The sequence below is a fragment of the Tachyglossus aculeatus genome, chromosome 19 (genome assembly GCF_015852505.1).
Source record: "Tachyglossus aculeatus isolate mTacAcu1 chromosome 19, mTacAcu1.pri, whole genome shotgun sequence".
Taxonomy (NCBI): domain Eukaryota; kingdom Metazoa; phylum Chordata; class Mammalia; order Monotremata; family Tachyglossidae; genus Tachyglossus; species Tachyglossus aculeatus.
Window position 1 is genome coordinate 25,649,051 of NC_052084.1, and position 18,851 is coordinate 25,667,901.

Sequence of the window (18,851 nt, forward strand, 5' to 3'; positions counted from 1 at the left end):
ATCCCAGGGGACAGCCTTATGCTTTACGAAGGGCTCCCGCGGGCTCGGGAATACCGCAGTGTCGGTCGGAAACTGGAACGGGGGGAGTGTGAGAGGAAGGGGGAAAAAAACACGCTGGCTGGGTGAGAGAGGAAGAGAGAAAGAGGAAGGGAGAGAAAACACCGGCTGAGGCGTTTAAGCGACGTTTAAATGAAAAAAGGAAGGGAGGGGATGGGGAAAGGGATACGGAAGCACGGTCAGAAGCCAAATAGCATCCCTTACCGAAAACCTCCGGGCATTTGCTATTCACTGGTGGCCTAATTTGACACATTCTTCTAATTCCCAATCCTCCTGTATTCTTTTGCCTGTCACGGGCCACCTTCGAATTGCCAAACGTTTCGGGGTTGTAGACTTGTGCCGTGATTTCTCGTTTAACTAGAGAAATCGTGCCCTGCAGCCCCGTGAGGGGGATTTCTGCGGGTCTGCCTCTCTCCCTGGTTTTTCCTCCCTCTCCTTTTTCTTCTTCCTAGCCATTTCCCGACCTCCGACCCTCCGCCTCCCTCGGACTCTGCGCTCTCCCGGCTTGTTCCCAGTTCGCTCCGAGCCCAGCGGCCTGGGGCTAACGCATCCGGGTCCAGCCGCTTTCCTGGGATGCGTCGCCGACCGCTCCGGGCCCTTGTTCTTCACTACCTCGAAAAAGCATCAATAATGATAATAATAATAATGTTGGCATTTGTTAAGCGCTTACTATGTGATTGTGATGCCAATTTGTACTTCCCAAGCGCTTAGTACAGTGCTCTGCACATAGTAAGCGCTCAATAAATACAATTGATTAATACCATGTGCAAAGCACTGTTCTAAGCGCTGGGAGGGATACGAAGTGATCAGGTTGTCCCATGTGGGGTTCAGTCTTAATCCCCATTTTACAGATGAGGTAACTGAGGCTCAGAGAAGGTAAGTGACACAGCAGACACGTGGCGGAGTCGGGATTCGAACCCATGACCGCTGACTCCAAAGCCCGTGCTCTTGCCACTGAGCCACGCTGTACGGTGCTCTGCGCGCAGTAAGCGCTCCATAAATACGACCGAATGAACGAACCGGGACTCAGTGGGCTTGGGAGTCGGAGGACCTGGGTTCGAGTCCCGGCTCTGCCGCTGGTCTGCCGTGTGACCTTGGGCAAGTCGCTTCGCTTCTCTGGGCCTCAGTTTCCTCACCTGCAAAATGGGGATTCCAACCCTGTTCTCCCTACTACTTAGACTCTGAGCGCCATGTGGGATGGGGACTTTGTCCAACCTGAATATCACACATTCATCCGTTCATACATTTGATCATATTTATGGAGTGCGTACTGTGTGCAAAGCCCTGGACAAGATAATATATAACAATATAACAGACACATTCCCTGACCGCAGTGAGCTTACGGTCTAGAGAGGGAGATACACATTAATGTAAATAATGTAAATTAATGTAAATAAATGGCTGATCCGTACATAAGTACATAAGTTATGTTGCCAATTTGTACTTCCCAAGCGCTTAGTACAGTGCTCTGCACATAGTAAGCGCTCAATAAATACGATTGATGATGATGATAAGTGCTGAGGGGCTGCAGAAGGGAATTAAAGAGAAGGAAAAGAGGGATTAGGGAAGATCTCTTGGAAAGCAGGGAGAGTAACTGTCTGATATGAGGAGGGATCAGCAAGGAGGCTATACAGTAATCGGGAATGCTTGGATTTCTTAACGCGGTTGGAGGGGAACGGGGACGAGGATCTGGTGCCAGACTGGATATGTGGGTTGAATGGGAGAGATGAGTCGAGGATACTGTAAGGTTACAAGGTTGGTGGTGGTGTTGTCTACGGTGATGGGACGGTCAGGGGGAGGTACGTGTTCGGATGGGGAGATGAGTTTTGTTTTCCACAAGTTAAGTTTGAGGTTGCCAACTTGTCCTTCCCAAGCGCTTAGTCCAGTGCTCTGCACACAGTAAGCGCTCAATAAATACGATTGAATGAATGATTGATTGAATGAATGAATGAATGAATGAATGAATGAATGAATGAAGTGTCAGTGGGACAACCGAGTGGAGATGCCCTGAAGGCCTGAGGGAATGCGAGACTCCGGAGAAGGGGAGAGATCGGGGCTGGAGACGCAGATTTGGGAAGTGTAGATAATAATAATAATTATTATTATTATTGGGAGGCTTTCCCAGACTGAGCCCCTTCCTTCCTCTCCCCCTCGTCCCCCTCTCCATCCCCCCATCTTACCTCCTTCCCTTCCCCACAGCACCTGTATATATGTATATATGGTTGTACATATTTATTACTCTATTTATTTATTTATTTATTTTACTTGTACATTTCTATCCTATTTATTTTATTTTGTTGGTATGTTTGGTTCTGTTCTCTGTCTCTCCCTTTTAGACTTGTGAGCCCACTGTTGTGTAGGGACCGTCTCTATGTGTTGCCAATTTGTACTTCCCAAGCGCTTAGTACAGTGCTCTGCACATAGTAAGCGCTCAATAAATACGATTGATTGATTGATTGATTAATAATAATGATGATGATGGTATTTGTTAAGCGCTTACTTGTCCGTGGGACAACCGAGTGGAGACGCCCTGAAGGCCCGAGGGAACGCGAGACTACGGAGAAGGAGAGAGATCGGGGCTGGAGATGCGGATTTGGTAAGTGTAGATAATAATAATAATAGTGATGATGGTATTTGTTAAGCGCTTACTATGTGCAAAGCACTGTTCTAAGCGCTGGAACGGATAGACAGAGAAGAGACGGGGACCCAGGACTGAGCCATGAGGGAGTCCCACAGATGCGGGGGCAGGGGGAGGGAGAAAAGGAGCCCGTGACGGGGACTGAGAAGACTGATCGGTATTCCATTGTTCCGGTTTGGATCCAAAAATGTGCGGCTTTCAAAAGATCCATTCTACTGCTAACTCGAAGCAAATCCCCAAAGCAAACGGAAAGTTTTCCTTCTGGTTTCTGATCTCTTTCTTTCACTTGCAGGGCAGTATAAGCTAAGGAGAAAATGGCAACGGCTGATATTTCAGGTAGCCCAAAGCCAAGACTCTCTCCCGAAGCCTTCAGAGTCCTCCAGTGCTTCCTCGGCCTCCTCCCCAACCCCTCGCGACCTCGAGAAATACCTCGATAAAATAGAAACCATCCAAGTCCCTCCTTTATCTTCTTACTGTTCCGCTACCAGCTGCTCTTTCGCAGCTGCCTCTCGGCTCCCCAAGCGCTTAGCACAGTGCTCTGCGCACGGTAAGCGCTCAAAGCGCTCCTTCCCGGTCTCTAAATACGCTTCCCTTACCTGCGCTTCTGACTCCGTCTCCTAAAGACACCGGCTCACACCCTCCTTCCTCCCGGCTATCACTCTGGCTTAGCTCCTTCGCTTCCAATCAATCAATCAATCAATCAATCGTATTTATTGAGCGCTTACTATGTGCAGAGCACTGTACTAAGCGCTTGGGAAGTACAAACTGGCAACACATAGAGACAGTCCCTACCCAACAGTGGGCTCACAGTCTGAAAGGGGGACAATCAATCAATCAATCAATCGTATTTACTGAGCGCTTACCGTGTGCAGAGCACTGTACTAAGCGCCTGGGAAGGACAAGTTGGCAACATATAGAGACGGTCCCGACCCAACCGTGGAGCCGCGGTCTAAAAGTTCCGGACTCACATCCCCATTTTGCAGATGAGGTGACTGAGGCCCAGAGAAGTGAAGCGACTTGCCCGCAGTCACACGGCTGAGAATTGGCGGAGCCGGGATTTGAACCCGTGACCTCTGACTCCAAAGCCCGGGCTCTTTCCACTGAGCCATGCTGTCACGGGGAGCTGTATATATGTTTGTACGTACTTATTACTCTATGTATTTTATTTGTGCATATTTATTCTATTTATTTTATTTTGTTAATATGTTTTGTTTTGTTGTCTGTCTCCCCCTTCTAGACTGTGAGCCCGCCGTTGGGTAGGGACCGTTTCCCTATGTTGCCAACTTGTACTTCCCAAGCGCTTAGTACAGTGCTGCGCACACAGTAAGCGCTCAATAAATACGATTGAATGAATGAATGAATGAACCTAGAAGAAAAATGCCTCCCCTTGGATTCAGGGTTCAGGGTTTTGGTTCACCTCCCTCCTATTACAGTCCAAAATCCTTAAAAAGTGTGCAAACACATGCTCATTTCACATCCTCTTTGCTAACTCTTTTCTTGCCCCATCACAGGTAAATTTTCACCTCCTTCAGTCCACTGAGACCACATTCTCCGAAGCCTCAACGATGAGAAGCAGCTCAGGCCTAACGGAAAGAGCGAGGACCCACAAGTCAGAAGGTCCTGAGTTCTAATCCCGGCTCCGCCACTCGTCTGCTGTGTGACTGGACGTGAGTTACTTCATTAATTCATTCATTCATTCACTCGATCGTATTGATTGAGCGCTTACTGTGTGCAGAGCACTGTACTGAGCGCTTGGGAAGTACCTGACTGCTCTGTGCCTCGGTTGCCTCGTCTGTAAAATGGGAATTGAGACCGTGAGCCTCATGTGGGACACGGACGGCGCCCGGCCTTGTTTCTGGCGCTACGCTTAGCACAAAGTAAAGGCTTAAATGCCATTAAAAAAAAACCCAAATAAAACCAATGACTCTCCGTGGCCAAATACCATAGGCTCTGTCCTAATTCTTCTTGACCCATCAGACGTTGACCACTCCTTTCTCCTTGTAATAGTAATTGTGGCGTCTGTTAAGTGCTTGCTTACAAGTGCCAAGCACTGTACTAAGCGCTGGGGTAGAAGGCTACCAGATAGTAACTGTGGCATCCGCTAAGTGCTTGCTTACAAGTGCCAAGCACTGTACTAAGCGCTGGGGTAGAAACAGGAGAATTATATGCTCCTCTCCCAAGCAATGAGTATAGTGCTTTGCATGCAGTAAGCGCTCATAAAATAGGATTAATAATAATAATAATGAAATCAGACACAGTCCCTGTTCCACATGGGGTTCACAGCCTGAGGAGGAGGAGGGAGAACAAGTATCTAATCCCCGTTTTATAAACGCGGAAACTGAGGTACAGAGAAGGTCAGAGACTTGCCCAAAGTCACCCAGCAGTGGTGGAGCCGGGATTAGAACCCAGATCCTCTGCCCCAGGCCCGTGCTCTATCCGCTAGGCCACGCTGCTTGGTTCTGATGGCTTCGATGCCCTCCCAGGTGTCCTCCTACCTCTCCATCATCATTCATCATCAATCGTATTTATTGAGCGCTTACTGTGTGCAGAGCGCTGTACTAAGCGCTTGGGAAGTACAAATTGGCAACATCTAGAGACAGTCCCTGCCCAACAGCGGGCTCACAGTCTAAAAGGGGGAGACAGAGAACAGAACCAAATGTACTAACAAAATAAAATACATAGAATAGATATGTACAAGTAAAATAAATAGAGTAATAAATAAGTACAAACATATATCCATATATACATCATCATCAATCGTATTTATTGAGCGCTTACTATGTGCAGAGCACTGTACTAAGCGCTTGGGAAGTACAAATGGGCAACATACAGAGACAGTCCCTGCCCAACAGTGGGCTCACAGTGTAAAAGGGGGAGACAGAGAACAAAACCAAACGTACTAACAAAATAAAATACATAGAATAGATATGTACAAGCAAAATAAATAAATAAATAAATAAATAAAGAGTAATAAATAAGTACAAACATATATCCATATATACATCATCATCAATCGTATTTATTGAGCGCTTACTATGTGCAGAGCACTGTACTAAGCGCTTGGGAAGTACAAATTGGCAACATATAGAGACAGTCCCTGCCCGACAGTGGGCTCACAGTTTAAAAGGGGGAGACAGAGAACAAAACCAAACATACTAACAAAATAAAATACATAGGATAGATATGTACAAGCAAAATAAATAAATAAATAAATAGAGTAATAAATAAGTACAAACATATATCCATATATACATCATCATCAATCGTATTTATTGAGCGCTTACTGTGTGCAGAGCACTGTACTAAGCGCTTGGGAAGTACAAATTGGCAACATATAGAGACAGTCCCTGCCGAACAGTGGGCTCACAGTCTAAAAGGGGGAGACAGAGAACAAAACCAAACATACTAACGAAATAAAATAAATAGAATAGATATGTACAAATAAAATAAATAAATAAATAAATAGAGTAATAAATGCGTACAAACATATATCCATATATACAGGTGCTGTGGGGAAGGGAAGGACGTAAGATTCGGGGGGATGGAGAGGGGGACGACGGGGAGAGGAGGGAAGGGGCTTCGATCATTCGCCTGTTTCATTCTCTGGGTTCCCTTCCACTTCTCACCGGGAGGATCCCACCAGGCTCCTTTTTGTGTCCCCAACTCTCCTAGTTTTCAGGAAACTCACCCGTTGACCAAACTTCAGCGTGGATGACCTCCCAATTCTACCAAGCTGTCTCCATCTCTACAATCCCGGCACCTTCTCCTGCCTCCGGGATGTCTCCCGGAGAAGCGAAATAAAACAAACAGGAGAATCGAGAGTGATGGCCAGGACGTCCGCGTCTACACTGCTAGCTTGTTGGGGGCAGAGAACCTACCTACCAACTCTGTTACACTCTCACAAGTGCTTAGTACGGTGCTCTGCACTTGTATCCTCCCCAGCGCTGAGAACAGCGCTTTGCACCTAGTACGTGCTTAACAAGTGCCATTAAAACAAAGATAAATAAGGCCCGGGAATCAGAAGGACTTGGGTTCTAATCCCGACTCCGCCACTTGTCTGCTGTATGACTTGGGCAAGTTACTTGACTTCTCTGTGCCTCAGCTCCCCCATCTATAAAACGGGGATTGAGACCGTGAGCCCCACGTGGGACAACCTGATCACCTCGTATCCTCCCCAGTCTGGCAACTCCTCCGTGCCTCAGTTTCCTCTACCGCAAAATGGGGATATCCGGTCTCCCTCCTGCTCGGACTGGGATCCCCAGGCGGGACGGGGATTCCGTCCAACCTGACGGACTTGTGCCTTCCCCAGATCTCGGAACAGGGATCGACAGATAGTAAGCGCTTAACAGATACCACTCCATCGGTCCATCTTCGGAAACCTCAAAATACTTCCACGTCGGACGGAAACTCCTTACCACTGGCTTGAAGGCGCTCAAGTCAGCTTTCACCCACCTATCCGATCTCCATCTACATCCCAAGCCGCCCACTCTGCTCTTCTAATGCCAACCTCCCTTCGGTTCCTCAGTCTCATCTAACCCGCCGCCAAACCTTTCCCCACGTCTTCCCTTGAGCCTGGAATTCCCTCCCCTTCCACTTCCAGCCGTCCGCCACCCTCCCCATCCTCAACACCCCCCCTCGGGTAATTCGCAGCAACGTCAAAGAAAACGTTTTCCCGGAAATCTTCATCCCCCCACGGCGGGGATTAGAACCGATCCACATTTAATAAGGCAGGTGGGTAAAATCTGGCTTAGCTCCTTTGCTTCCACCTTCCACAAAATTTATGTCATTCGTGTTTATCTCTCTTTTGGCAGAGAAAAACCTTGCATTTTGGAAACGATAGCACTTGATGCTCTCCATCAAGCCACGCGATGTATTTTTCCCCCACCAAAGGCTCTAGGGTGACTTTAGCTCATCGGACGGCTTTTATATTTCACGCCTAGGGTTTGAAACAGAAACTCCTTATCGTCGGCTTTAAAGTACTCAGCCGGTTTGTCCCCTCTGACTTTACCTCACTAATCTCCCACCGCAAGCCAGTCCGCGCACTTTCCTCCTCCCGTTCCAGCTTGCTCGCTAGGCCCCAATCTCATCCATCTCATCCCCGACCCCTTTCCCACATCCTCCCTCTGACCGAGAACTCCCTCGCCCTCGATAATACTCCAGTCCGCCACTCTCCCCACCTTCGAAGCCTCTGTTAAGGTCACGTCTCCTACAAGAAGCCCTCCTTGACTAAGCCTTCTTTTCTCTGGCTCCTTCTCCCGTTCGTGTCATCTCCGCACTTGGATACGTTCCCTTCGGGCTTCTGGCATTCGGCCCACCCTCGACCCCACAACGCTTATGCTAATATTTTTAATTTATATCATCAATTATATATTTACATTGATGTCTGTCTCTCCCTCTAGACCGTAAGTCTGTTGTGGGCCGGGGACCATCTCTACCAACTCTTGGATCGTGTTAACTAGCGCTCGGTACAGTGCTCTGCACACCACAAGCGCTCAATAAATCCCACTGATCGACGGAAAACCAATCCCGGAAGATTTCAGCCTCCAGAGCTGTTAATCTGAAACATTTCGCAAACACTAAATTCACTTCAGAGGTACTAGCATTTAAAAACGATGACGAAATTACCTTAATAAATCATAAAAAGGTACAGGTTGAAATATGTGTCATAATCTGAACCTCTCTAAATATGGCAGCCCATAACTGTAAACCGGCTATCAACCACCAAGGATAAGGAAAACAAATCATCATCAATCGTATTTATTGAGCGCTTACTGTTTGCGGAGCACTGTACTAAGCGCTTGGCACTGTACTAAGCGCTTGAATCAATGAAAGAAAAGGGGAAAAGGTGAGGGGAAGGGAAACTTTGTTTGACCTAGTCTCTCATGATGATGGATTACTGATGGCACAGAAATATCAATCAGAAATCCTGGAAAATATCACGAGTACAAACGAATGCTCTGCCCACAAAGTTTACGTCTCGCCTGCAATTTTAACACACAGGAAATGATGAAAGAATGTAAAATGAAACTTACACTCTTCTTCTTTGGGATCGAGCTGCGTAACACTGACGGATAAACGATCCACGCGCTCTTGCAGGGAGTTAACCCGAAAGGAAAAGCTGTGCGCTTCGTTGAACAGCTCTCCGAAGATATCTTCCGCATATTTACCTAAACAAGGAAACGACATTGAGGAGAGAGGCAGATCTGGTAAAGTGCTTCAGACATTTTTAAAGCCGCCCTTTTGTCAAGTCAACGTATTTTAGCGTGGGGGTGAACGTGCAGACGGCCGGGGGATAGAGAAGCGGCGTTCGGGGAGGGATGGGTTGGGGAGACGAGAGATTCACCGGAGGGGTCACTTCAGGAGGACCGGGAAAACGGGATGCGAAGGGGAAGGAGGTCCCAGCAAGAGGCCGGCGGTGGGAGAGACGACAGCGAGGTGCGGTGAAGTAGGCTGATTTGGGAGGAAAGAAGCGCGTGGGCTGGGATGTAATAGGAGAAGAGTCGGGATAAGTAGGAAGTAAGAGGGAGGGAATCCCTCGCTTCCCACCACGGTGGACGAGGAAAACATCCAGTGGCTCTCCCCGCTTCCATCCAGTCTCCGACGTGCTTCAGGCACATCACGCCGGAGAAGCAGCCGGGCCTAGCGGCTACAGCCCGGGCCTGGGAGGATGTGGGTTCTGATCCCGGCTCTGCCACTTGTCCGCTGTGTGACCTTGGGAAAGTCACTTCACTTCTCTGTGCCTCCTCTGTAACATGGGGATTGAGACTGGGAGTAGCATGTGGTGGTTTATATATATATATATGTGTGTGTGTATATATACATATATACACACACACACATATATATATACATATATACACACAAATATATACACTTGTATATGTTTGTGTATATATATATACATATATATACATATACGTATATATATACACACAAATATATACACTTGTATATATGTTTGTGTATATATATATACATATGTATATATGTATATATTATATATACACACAAATATATACACTTGTATATGTTTGTGTAGCATGTGGTGGTTTATATATATGTGTGTGTGTGTATATATATACACATATATACACACACACATATATATACATATATGTATATATATGTATATATACACACTTGTATATGTTTGTGTATATATATATACACACATATATATACATATATGTGTATATATATATACACAAATATATACACTTGTATATATGTTTGTATATATATACATATGTATATATATGTATACACAAATATATACACTTGTATATGTTTGTGTATATATACGTATATATACATATATGTATATATATGTATATATATGTACATATGTATATATATACACAAATATATACACTTGTATATATGTTTATATATATATATACACAAATAGAAACACTTGTATATATGTTTGTACAGATTTATTACTCTATTTCTTTTACTTGTACATATTTACTATTTATTTTGTCAATGATGTGCTTCTAGCTTCTATTTATTCTGATGACTTGACACCTGACCACACGTTTTGTTTTGTTCTGTTGCCTGCCTCCCCCTTCTCGACTGCGAGCCCGTTGTTGGGTCGGGACCGTCTCTGTATGCTGCCGACTTGGACTTGCCAAGCGCTCAGTACAGCGCTCTGCGCACAGTAAGCGCTCAATAAATACGACTGAATGAATGAATGCGCGGAAGGCCTCTTGGAGGAGACGGGTCTTCAATAAGGCTTCGAGGGAGGGGAAAGGTGATGGAGTGCGGATGGTGAGGAGTTTCGGTTTGATGCGGAGGTAGATGGGTAACCACTCCAGTGTTTTGAGGAGTGGTGAAGCACGGACTGAGCAGTTTTGGAGAAAAACGATCCGGGGAGCAGAGTAATAATAATAAAAAACAATAATAATGGTATTTGTTAAGCGCTTACTCTGTGCAAAGCACTGTTCCAAGCGCTGGGGAGGTCACAAGGTGATCAGGTTGTCCCACGGGGGGCTCACCAGCTTTTTAACCCCCATTTTCCAGATGAGGGAACTGAGGCCCGGAGAAGTGAAGTGACTCGCCCAGAGTCACACAGCTGACGGTTGGCGGGGCCGGGAGGAGAGACCGGGGTGGGGAGAGGCCGGAGGATGGGAGGTCAGAAAGGAGGCTGATGCGGCAATCCAGGCGGGATAAGATGGGAGACTGGACCAACGTGATAGCGGTTTGGATGGAGAGGCAAGGGCGGATCTGAGCGATGTTGCGAAGGTGGGACCGACAGGATTGAGCGATGGATTTGAATAAAAGTGGGTTGGATGGGATGGAGCGGCAAAAAGGAGCAGTCAAGCCACGAGGGTACCGTTCAACAGTACTCTCCCAAGCACTTAGTACAGTGCTCTGCACAGAGGAAGCGCTCAATAAATGCAATTGAATGAATGAAAGCAAAGAGGCGGGGGGGGGGGGGTAAACTCTCAGAATTAAATGACATTTCATGAATTCAGAGGGTTTTCTGTCCATCTGGGAACGTGAGCTTTAACGTGTTTCGAATCGTACGGTCCATGTTAGTACCTGAAGGGAGGGAGCCTAGAAATTGCCAAATAGGGAACTGGATGAGGGGAGATGGAGGGCAGAGGGAGCAAATGTATTTTTAAAGGATCCTCCAAATTAATGAAATGTCACTTCAGCGACAAAGACGCCAGACGGGGCTGCAAGTTACTGGATCGTTTCCCAAGGAAAAAATGGCATTAGCTCCTAGGCGTCAGTGGATGAATAAACAGCTGGCGATGGGGAGAACCTTCGTCACTCCTGAATAGTCCTCTCGCTACGTACAGGTATATAAGCGCTTAGCACAGTGCTCTGCACACAGTAAGCGCTCAATAAATACGACTGAACGAATGAACCTGAACCTCAAAAACTCGAGTATATCATGAAAGGCTGTACCGGGAGGTACGTTTTCCCACTGACGTCCGTGCTGTAAAATGGAATCCATTCCAGACCCTCTGGAAAAATACCATGAAAGTCCGCTGCACGAAATAGTGTGCAACAAAGCTATTATTTATTTCCCATTAAAGGAATTCACAGCATAACATCACAGTGAAAACTCTCGGGATCGCACCCGGAGCGTTTCCAGTCCTCTACCGGTCTCGGCGACGGGAGGGAGAGTCAAGCCGAGGCCTGTCCGACCGACATTCCCAGCTCGGGAAGTGGCTAGCGAGCGGAAGGCCATCTGCTAAAAGTCAAAACTCACCCGTGGTGGGCAGGAGCGACGCGGGAGAGAATCGAGGGCGGCGATGGTAAAACCATTTTGTATTTTTAACCAAGAAAACTCTACGGATCTGCTACCAGAATGGAGAGAGGGGCGTTCTGGGAGAGATGTACCCCATATCATCATCATCATCAATCGTATTTATTGAGCGCTTACTATGCGCAGGGCACTGTACTAAGCGCTTGGGAAGTACAAATTGGCAACGTATAGAGACGGTCCCTACCCAACAGTGGGCTCACAGTCTAAAAGGGGGAGACAGAGAACAAAACCAAACAAACATACCAACAAAATAAAATAAATAGAATAGATATGTACAAATAAAATAAATAAATAAATAGAGTAAAAAAAATATGTACAAACATATATACATATATACAGGTGCTGTGGGGAAGGGAAGGAGGTAAGATGGGGGGGATGGAGAGGGGGGCGAGAACAGTGCTTGGCAAATAATAATAATGATGGCATTTGTGAAGCGCTTACTACGTGCAAAGCACTGTTTTAAGCGCTGGGAGGGAACACAACCTGATCAGGTTGTGTTCCCTCCCAGCGCTTATAACAGTGCTTGGCAAATAATAATAATGACGGCATTTGTGAAGCGCTTACTACGTGCAAAGCACTGTTTTAAGCGCTGGGAGGGAACACAACGTGATCAGGTTGTCCCACGTGGGGCCCGCAGTCAATCCCCACTTTACAGATGAGGTAACTGAGGCTCAGAGAAGTGAAGCGACTTGCCCAACGTCACACAGCAGACATGTGGCGGAGCTGGGATTCGAACCCATGACCTCTGACTCCAAAGCCCGGGCTCTTTCCACTGAGCCATGCTGCTTCTCTAATAGTAATGGCAGATAGTAAGCGTACCATTAGTATTAAATTAGTACCATTAATTATTATATTAATAATAATAATAATAATAATATTAAGGTACCATTAGTATTAAAATTATTATTCTCCTCTCTCCTGCTCTGCATAGCAGGGGTATGCCTGAAGATGATGATGATGGTGTTTGTGAAGCGCTTACTATGTGCCAGGCACTGTACTAAGCGCTGAGGTGGATACAAGATAATCAGATTGGACACAGTCCCTGTCCCACATAGGGCTCACAGGCTTCATCCCCATTTTACAGATAATAATAATAATAATCATGGCATTTATTAAGCGCTTACTATGTGCGAAGCACCGTTCTAAGCGCTGGGGAGGTTACAAGGTGATCAGGTGGTCCCACGGGGCGCTCACAGTCTTCATCCCATTTTCCAGATGAGGGAACTGAGGCCCAGAGAAGTGAAGTGACTTGCCCAAAGTCGCCCAGCTGACAAGCGGCGGAGCCGGGATTAGAACCCACGACCTCTGACTCCCAAGCCCGGGCTCTTTCCACTGAGCCACGCTGCTTCCTGATGCCTGAAGATGTAACTATTAAACCCAAGTGAATAAATAAATAGCAACTAGGTAAGTTCATGAATCCTGTTGATGATCCTGCAGGAGGTGGAGGAGGGGAATTCTGAAGAGGAAGCCCCGCCTGATTTGGCGAAACTGAGGTTAGTACAGTGCTAAGCGCTTAGTACAGTGCTCTGCGCCCGGTAAGCGCTCAATAAATACGCTTGAATGAATGACTGAGGTGGGGAGATCACTGCAGGAAGAGATAATAATCAATCAATCAATCAATCGCATTTATTGAGCGCTTACTGTGTGCAGAGCACTGTACTAAGCGCTCGGGAAGTACAAGTTGGCAACATATAGAGACAGTCCCTACCCAACAGTGGGCTCACAGTCTAACTAATAATAAAAGTGATGGCATTTATTAAGTGCTTACTATGTGCCGAGCACTGTTCTAAGCGCTGGGGAGGTTACAAGGTGATCAGGTTGTCCCGCCTGGGGCTCCCAGCCTTCATCCCCATTTTCCAGATGAGGTCACTGAGGCCCAGAGAAGTGACTTGCCCGAATTGGCAATTGGCGGAGCCGGGATTTGAACCCATGACCTCTGACTCCAAAGCCCGGGCTCTTTCCACTGAGCCACGCTGCTTCTCATCATGAGATGATAATAATAATAATAATGGTATTTGTTAAGCGCTTACTATGTGCAAAGCACTGTTCTAAGCGCCGGGGGGATACAAGGTGATCAATGAGTCGGCAAAGGGATTGTGAAGAAGGAAGCAGGGTTAGAACATGAGCTGCGACACCGCAAGAAGAGCAGATACGTAAGAGGGTGACGAAGTGGGATGAGTTATTGAGGGATTTTATGAAGTTTCATTATTTGCTGTCCACATAGTGCACAACAAGGGGAATTACAAAGAAAATCAAAGTTACGATCCCTGTCTCTGAGGAGTTACAATCAATCAATCGGATTTATTGAGCGCTTACTGTGTGCAGAGCACTGGACTGAGCGCTTGGGAAGTACAAGATGGCAACATATAGGGACGGTCCCTACCCAACAGCGGGCTCACGGTCTAGAAGGGGGAGACAGACAACGAAACCAAACATACTAACAAAATAAAATAAATAGAATAGATATGTACAAGTAAGATAAATAGAGTAATAAATATGTACAACCATATATACATATATACAGGTGCTGTGGGGAAGGGAAGGAGGTAAGATGGGGGGCATGGAGAGGGGGGCGAGGGGGAGAGGAAGGAAGGGGCTCAGTCTGGGAAGGCCTCCTGGAGGAGGTGAGCTCTCAAGTACATTTCAAAACGTAAAGATGTACCAAGTGGCTCTGCCACTTGCCTGCTGTGTGACCCCGGGCAAGTCACTTGGCTTCTCTGTGCCTCAGTTCCCTCATCTGCAGAACGGCGCTTCAACCCCCGTTCTTCCCTCTACTTCAACGGTGAGCCCCACGTGGGACGCGGACGGTCTCCGATCTATCTACCCCAGCGCTCCGAACGGTGCTTGGCAGACAGTAAATGTTTAACAAATACTATTATTATTACTATTGTTATCTTTCAGAGCGTTAGACGGGGCTGAGGATTATGGTAGCAGGGAACAAACGGATATTCGTTGGGTTGGTTTTTGGAGAATACGATTTTGGAAATACGATTGATGATGATGAGAAGCAGAGTTCTGACTTGCTTTTTGAAGGAGGAACACATCTGCGTTTTTATGGTCTTTGTTAAGCTTATCATGCGCAGAGCACTTTACTAAACACTTTGGAGAGTACGATACGACAGATCTATAATGTAACTTTCACTCTTCTGACTTTTCTTTCGGCCCTTTGGAGAAATCAGTTTGCCCACTCAGTCAAATGAATGCCAAGGGTGTTTAAACATACATGTGGCTATTCTTCACTGTGTTTCTTCATTTACTGTCTGTATAAATGACAATATTGACAACGACAGTTTTGTCAACAAGTCTCCTCGGTCTCTCTAGGCATTTTTTGACGGCGTAATGGGCGGGATTTTAAAAACCAGTTTATCTTTGTATTTATTGTCTCATCCTTTGTCTAAGTGTATAGAGAGAGTGCCACCTTTTATGTTCAACCAAACGTGTTGCCGACCTGTACTTCCCAAGCGCTTAGTACAGTGCTCTGCACACAGTAAGCGCTCAATAAATACAATTGATTGATTGATAATAGTGAAACGGTGAAATGTGTTAAGCACAGTTCGAAGCTCTGGGCTCAATTCTTATTCCGCTGGCGACAAGGGATGGTCAGTAAGCATAGAATGTAACTCTCAGAGAGCTTTGCCCATGAAATCTTTTCTATCACGCAACTTTACAATAGTATAATCTGTTAAGAGACTAGTCACAGGTGCTCAGAGCAGAGGACAATTTTTCCAGCTTCCTGGGCTAATCATAAAATGCCGGTTTCTGCCACAGTAGCAGACAAAATTTCACCATTTCACTATTACGTTTGGTTGAACATAAAAGGTGGCACTCTATACGCTTAGACAAAGGATGAGACAATAAATACAAAGATAAGCTGGTTTTTAAATCCCGCCCATTACGCGTCAAAAAATGCCTACAGAGACCAAGGGGACTGGTTGACAAAACTGTCGTTGTCAATACTGTCATTTATACTGACAGTAAATGAAGAAATACAGTCAACAATACCCATATGTATGTTTAAACGCCCTTGGCATTCATTTGACTGAGTTGGCAAACTGATTTCTCCAAAGGGCCGAAAGAAAAGTCAGAAGAGTGAAACTTATATTATAGATCGGTCGTGTCGTGCTCTCCAAAGTGTTCAGTAAAGCGCTCTGCACGTGATAAGTGCTCGGTAAATACAGCCGACTGACCAAGTTTACACAGCATTCATTTCACTGTCTCGTCTATCAGTTTTCCAAAGCTTTCAAGGATTTTAGGGGCAGCCACGATAGATTTCCCGAAGATGTGCCTGTACTAGGAATGGCTGCTTCGTGGGATATTTTTTTTCCCGTGCCTTTAGACGGAGTGTATTAGTTTCCAATCCAGGACCGGCCCCGGAAGAATTTAAATAGAAATCCCAACGTCAATCCCACCCCGTTGTCCTCCTACTCTGGTTTATTCCCTCTCCTACCCCCAACCAACGGGTTCCAATTCCGGCTCCGTCACTTACCTGCCGGGTGACCTTGGGCAAGTCACCTAACTCCTCTCACTTTAAGGGTGAGCCCCATGCGGAACGGGGACTGCGTCCAAACTGGTTAACTTGTATCCCCCCCTCAGTGCTTCGAACAGTGCTTGGCACACTGTAAGCGCTCAAGTACCGTAATTATTACCATCATCACCGCGGTTGGAAGTAGCAATGGGGGCAGGTTTGCAGAGCCGAACATGCTCCGGACTGTACATACTATGGGAACCCACGGTACGTCCGTACCGCTTAACATACCAGCGAAGTCCCAGAAGGACTATAGAAGCTATTAACTTTCGCTTGGTTCCTTATTACCATCGCTTTTCCAAGTTTTCCGCGGCAGTCCGATCCCATCCTCAAAGATATTTGTTGAGCGCTTCTGAATCGTCTATCTTTCTGGAAAATTAAGAGGGCGAATACGCGATACGTACTTAGGCTACTCAGTTGTCTGATGATATTGGCCAAGGATATGTTGGTCACACATTCCAGCTCGCTCTTAATTCCTCTTGGGAGTGCCGTGTGGCACAGATGCCTGGGATCTATGTTTCTTTTCACTAACGGCATCCTGACGGCGTGCGTCTCCCGTCACCTGTAAAAAAAACAAAACAGAACAAACAAATGCAATAAAGAATTGTACCCTTTTATCGTCTCACTACTAATTCATTCATTCATTCAATCGTATTGAGCGCTTACTGTGAGCACTGTAATAAGCGCCCGGGAAGTACAAGTTGGCAACCCATAGAGACGGTCCCTACCCAACGGCGGGCTCACAGTCTAGAAGGGGGAGACAGACAACAAAACAAAACATATAAACCAAATAAAATAAATATGTACAAGTAAAATAGAGTAATAAGTATGTACAAACATCGCTCAAACTTCTCAATTCCATCTCCTCTCTTCTAAGCCACTCATTCATTCATTCGACCATATTTACTGAGCGCTTACTGTGTGCAGAGCACTGTACTAAGCGCCTGGAAAGTACACTTCGGCAACAAGTAGAGACAATCCCTGCCCACTCACAGCCTAGAAGGGGGGAGACGGGCATCAAAACAAGTAAACAGGCATAATTAGCCGCTCATTGAGGTACTAATTAATAAGTTATCAATCTTAATTATTAATAATAAATATAATATAATAAATTAATAAGCAGCTAAGACAACGCCCTTCAAATTTAAATTAAAAAAAAACCCGGTCGTTAGGTCCTTCAATTTGCAAGTTCATTTCAACAAAAATTACTCATATCATTTATCTGGGAAATTTCTGAGCGCTCTTAAAGTCGGGTCAGTTACTGTCTTGTCTTGCGCCGCCGAGTCGTTTCCGATCCGTAGCGATGCCACGGACGCAGCTCTCCCGCACCGCCCCGCTCTCATCATCATCATCATCATCATCAATCGTATTTATTGAGCGCTTACTGTGTGCAGAGCACTGTACTAAGCGCTTGGGAAGTACAAATTGGCAACATATAGAGACAGTCCCTACCCAACGGTGGGCTCACAGTCTAAAAGGGGGAGACAGAGAACAAAACCAAACATACTAACAAAATAAAATAAATAGGATAGATATGTACAAGTAAAATAAATAAATAAATAGAGTAATAAATATGTACAAACATATATCCATATATACAGGTGCTGTGGGGAAGGGAAGGAGGTAAGATGGGGGGGATGGAGAGGGGGACGAGGGGGAGAGGAAGGAAGGGGCTCAGTCTGGGAAGGCCTCCTGGAGGAGGTGAGCTCTCAGCAGGGCCTTGAAGGGAGGAAGAGAGCGAGCTTGGCGGATGGGCAGAGGGATTGGGGGCATTCCAGGCCCGGGGGAGGACGTGGGCCGGGGGTCGATGGCGGGACGGGCGAGAACGAGGTACGGGGAGGAGATTAGCGGCGGAGGAGCGGAGGGTGCGGGCTCTCCATCCGCTCTCCATCCGCAGTCGTTCTGGCAGTGGATCCGCAGGGCTTTCTTGGGAAAAATCGGGAAGTGGATGGACGGCCGCCTTCCGCGCGGTACGCTCGAGTCTAACGGGTGAGTTTTGACTTGTAGCAGATTGCCATCCGCCCTTAGCCGCTAGCCAAGCTAGGAATGGAGCGGGTCGGCCTCCGCTTGACTCTCCGTCCCGTAGCCGAGACGGGTGGAGGGCTGGAAACTCTCCAGGGGCGACCCTGAGAAGGTTAGTTACTGCGGAAAGTCTCAAATCAGAGGTCTGTTTTTACCTTTAGGACTTAGGGCGGTCGTATCAGTTAATCAATTGTATTTAATTTTTTTAATGGCATTTGTTAAGTGCTTGCTATGCGCCAGGCACTGTACTGGGGGAAGATACAAGTTAATCAGATTGGACGCGGTCCATGTTTCACAGGGGGCTCACATTCTTAATCCCCATTTCACAG

The 18,851-nt window shown here is 46.5% G+C and overlaps 1 protein-coding gene across 1 annotated transcript in view; it reads right to left on the reverse strand.

Moving 5' to 3' along the window:
- Window positions 1-18,851, reverse strand: part of WASF1 (WASP family member 1) — a 56,527-nt gene that overhangs the window by 19,051 nt on the left and 18,625 nt on the right. The window contains exons 3-4 of the mRNA XM_038761321.1: window positions 16,905-17,062; window positions 8,728-8,862 (exon numbers count right to left, since the gene is read on the reverse strand). Coding sequence (XP_038617249.1) covers window positions 8,728-8,862; window positions 16,905-17,037 — 268 coding nt within the window. The 5' untranslated portion in view covers window positions 17,038-17,062. The remainder of the gene's footprint in view (window positions 1-8,727; window positions 8,863-16,904; window positions 17,063-18,851) is intronic.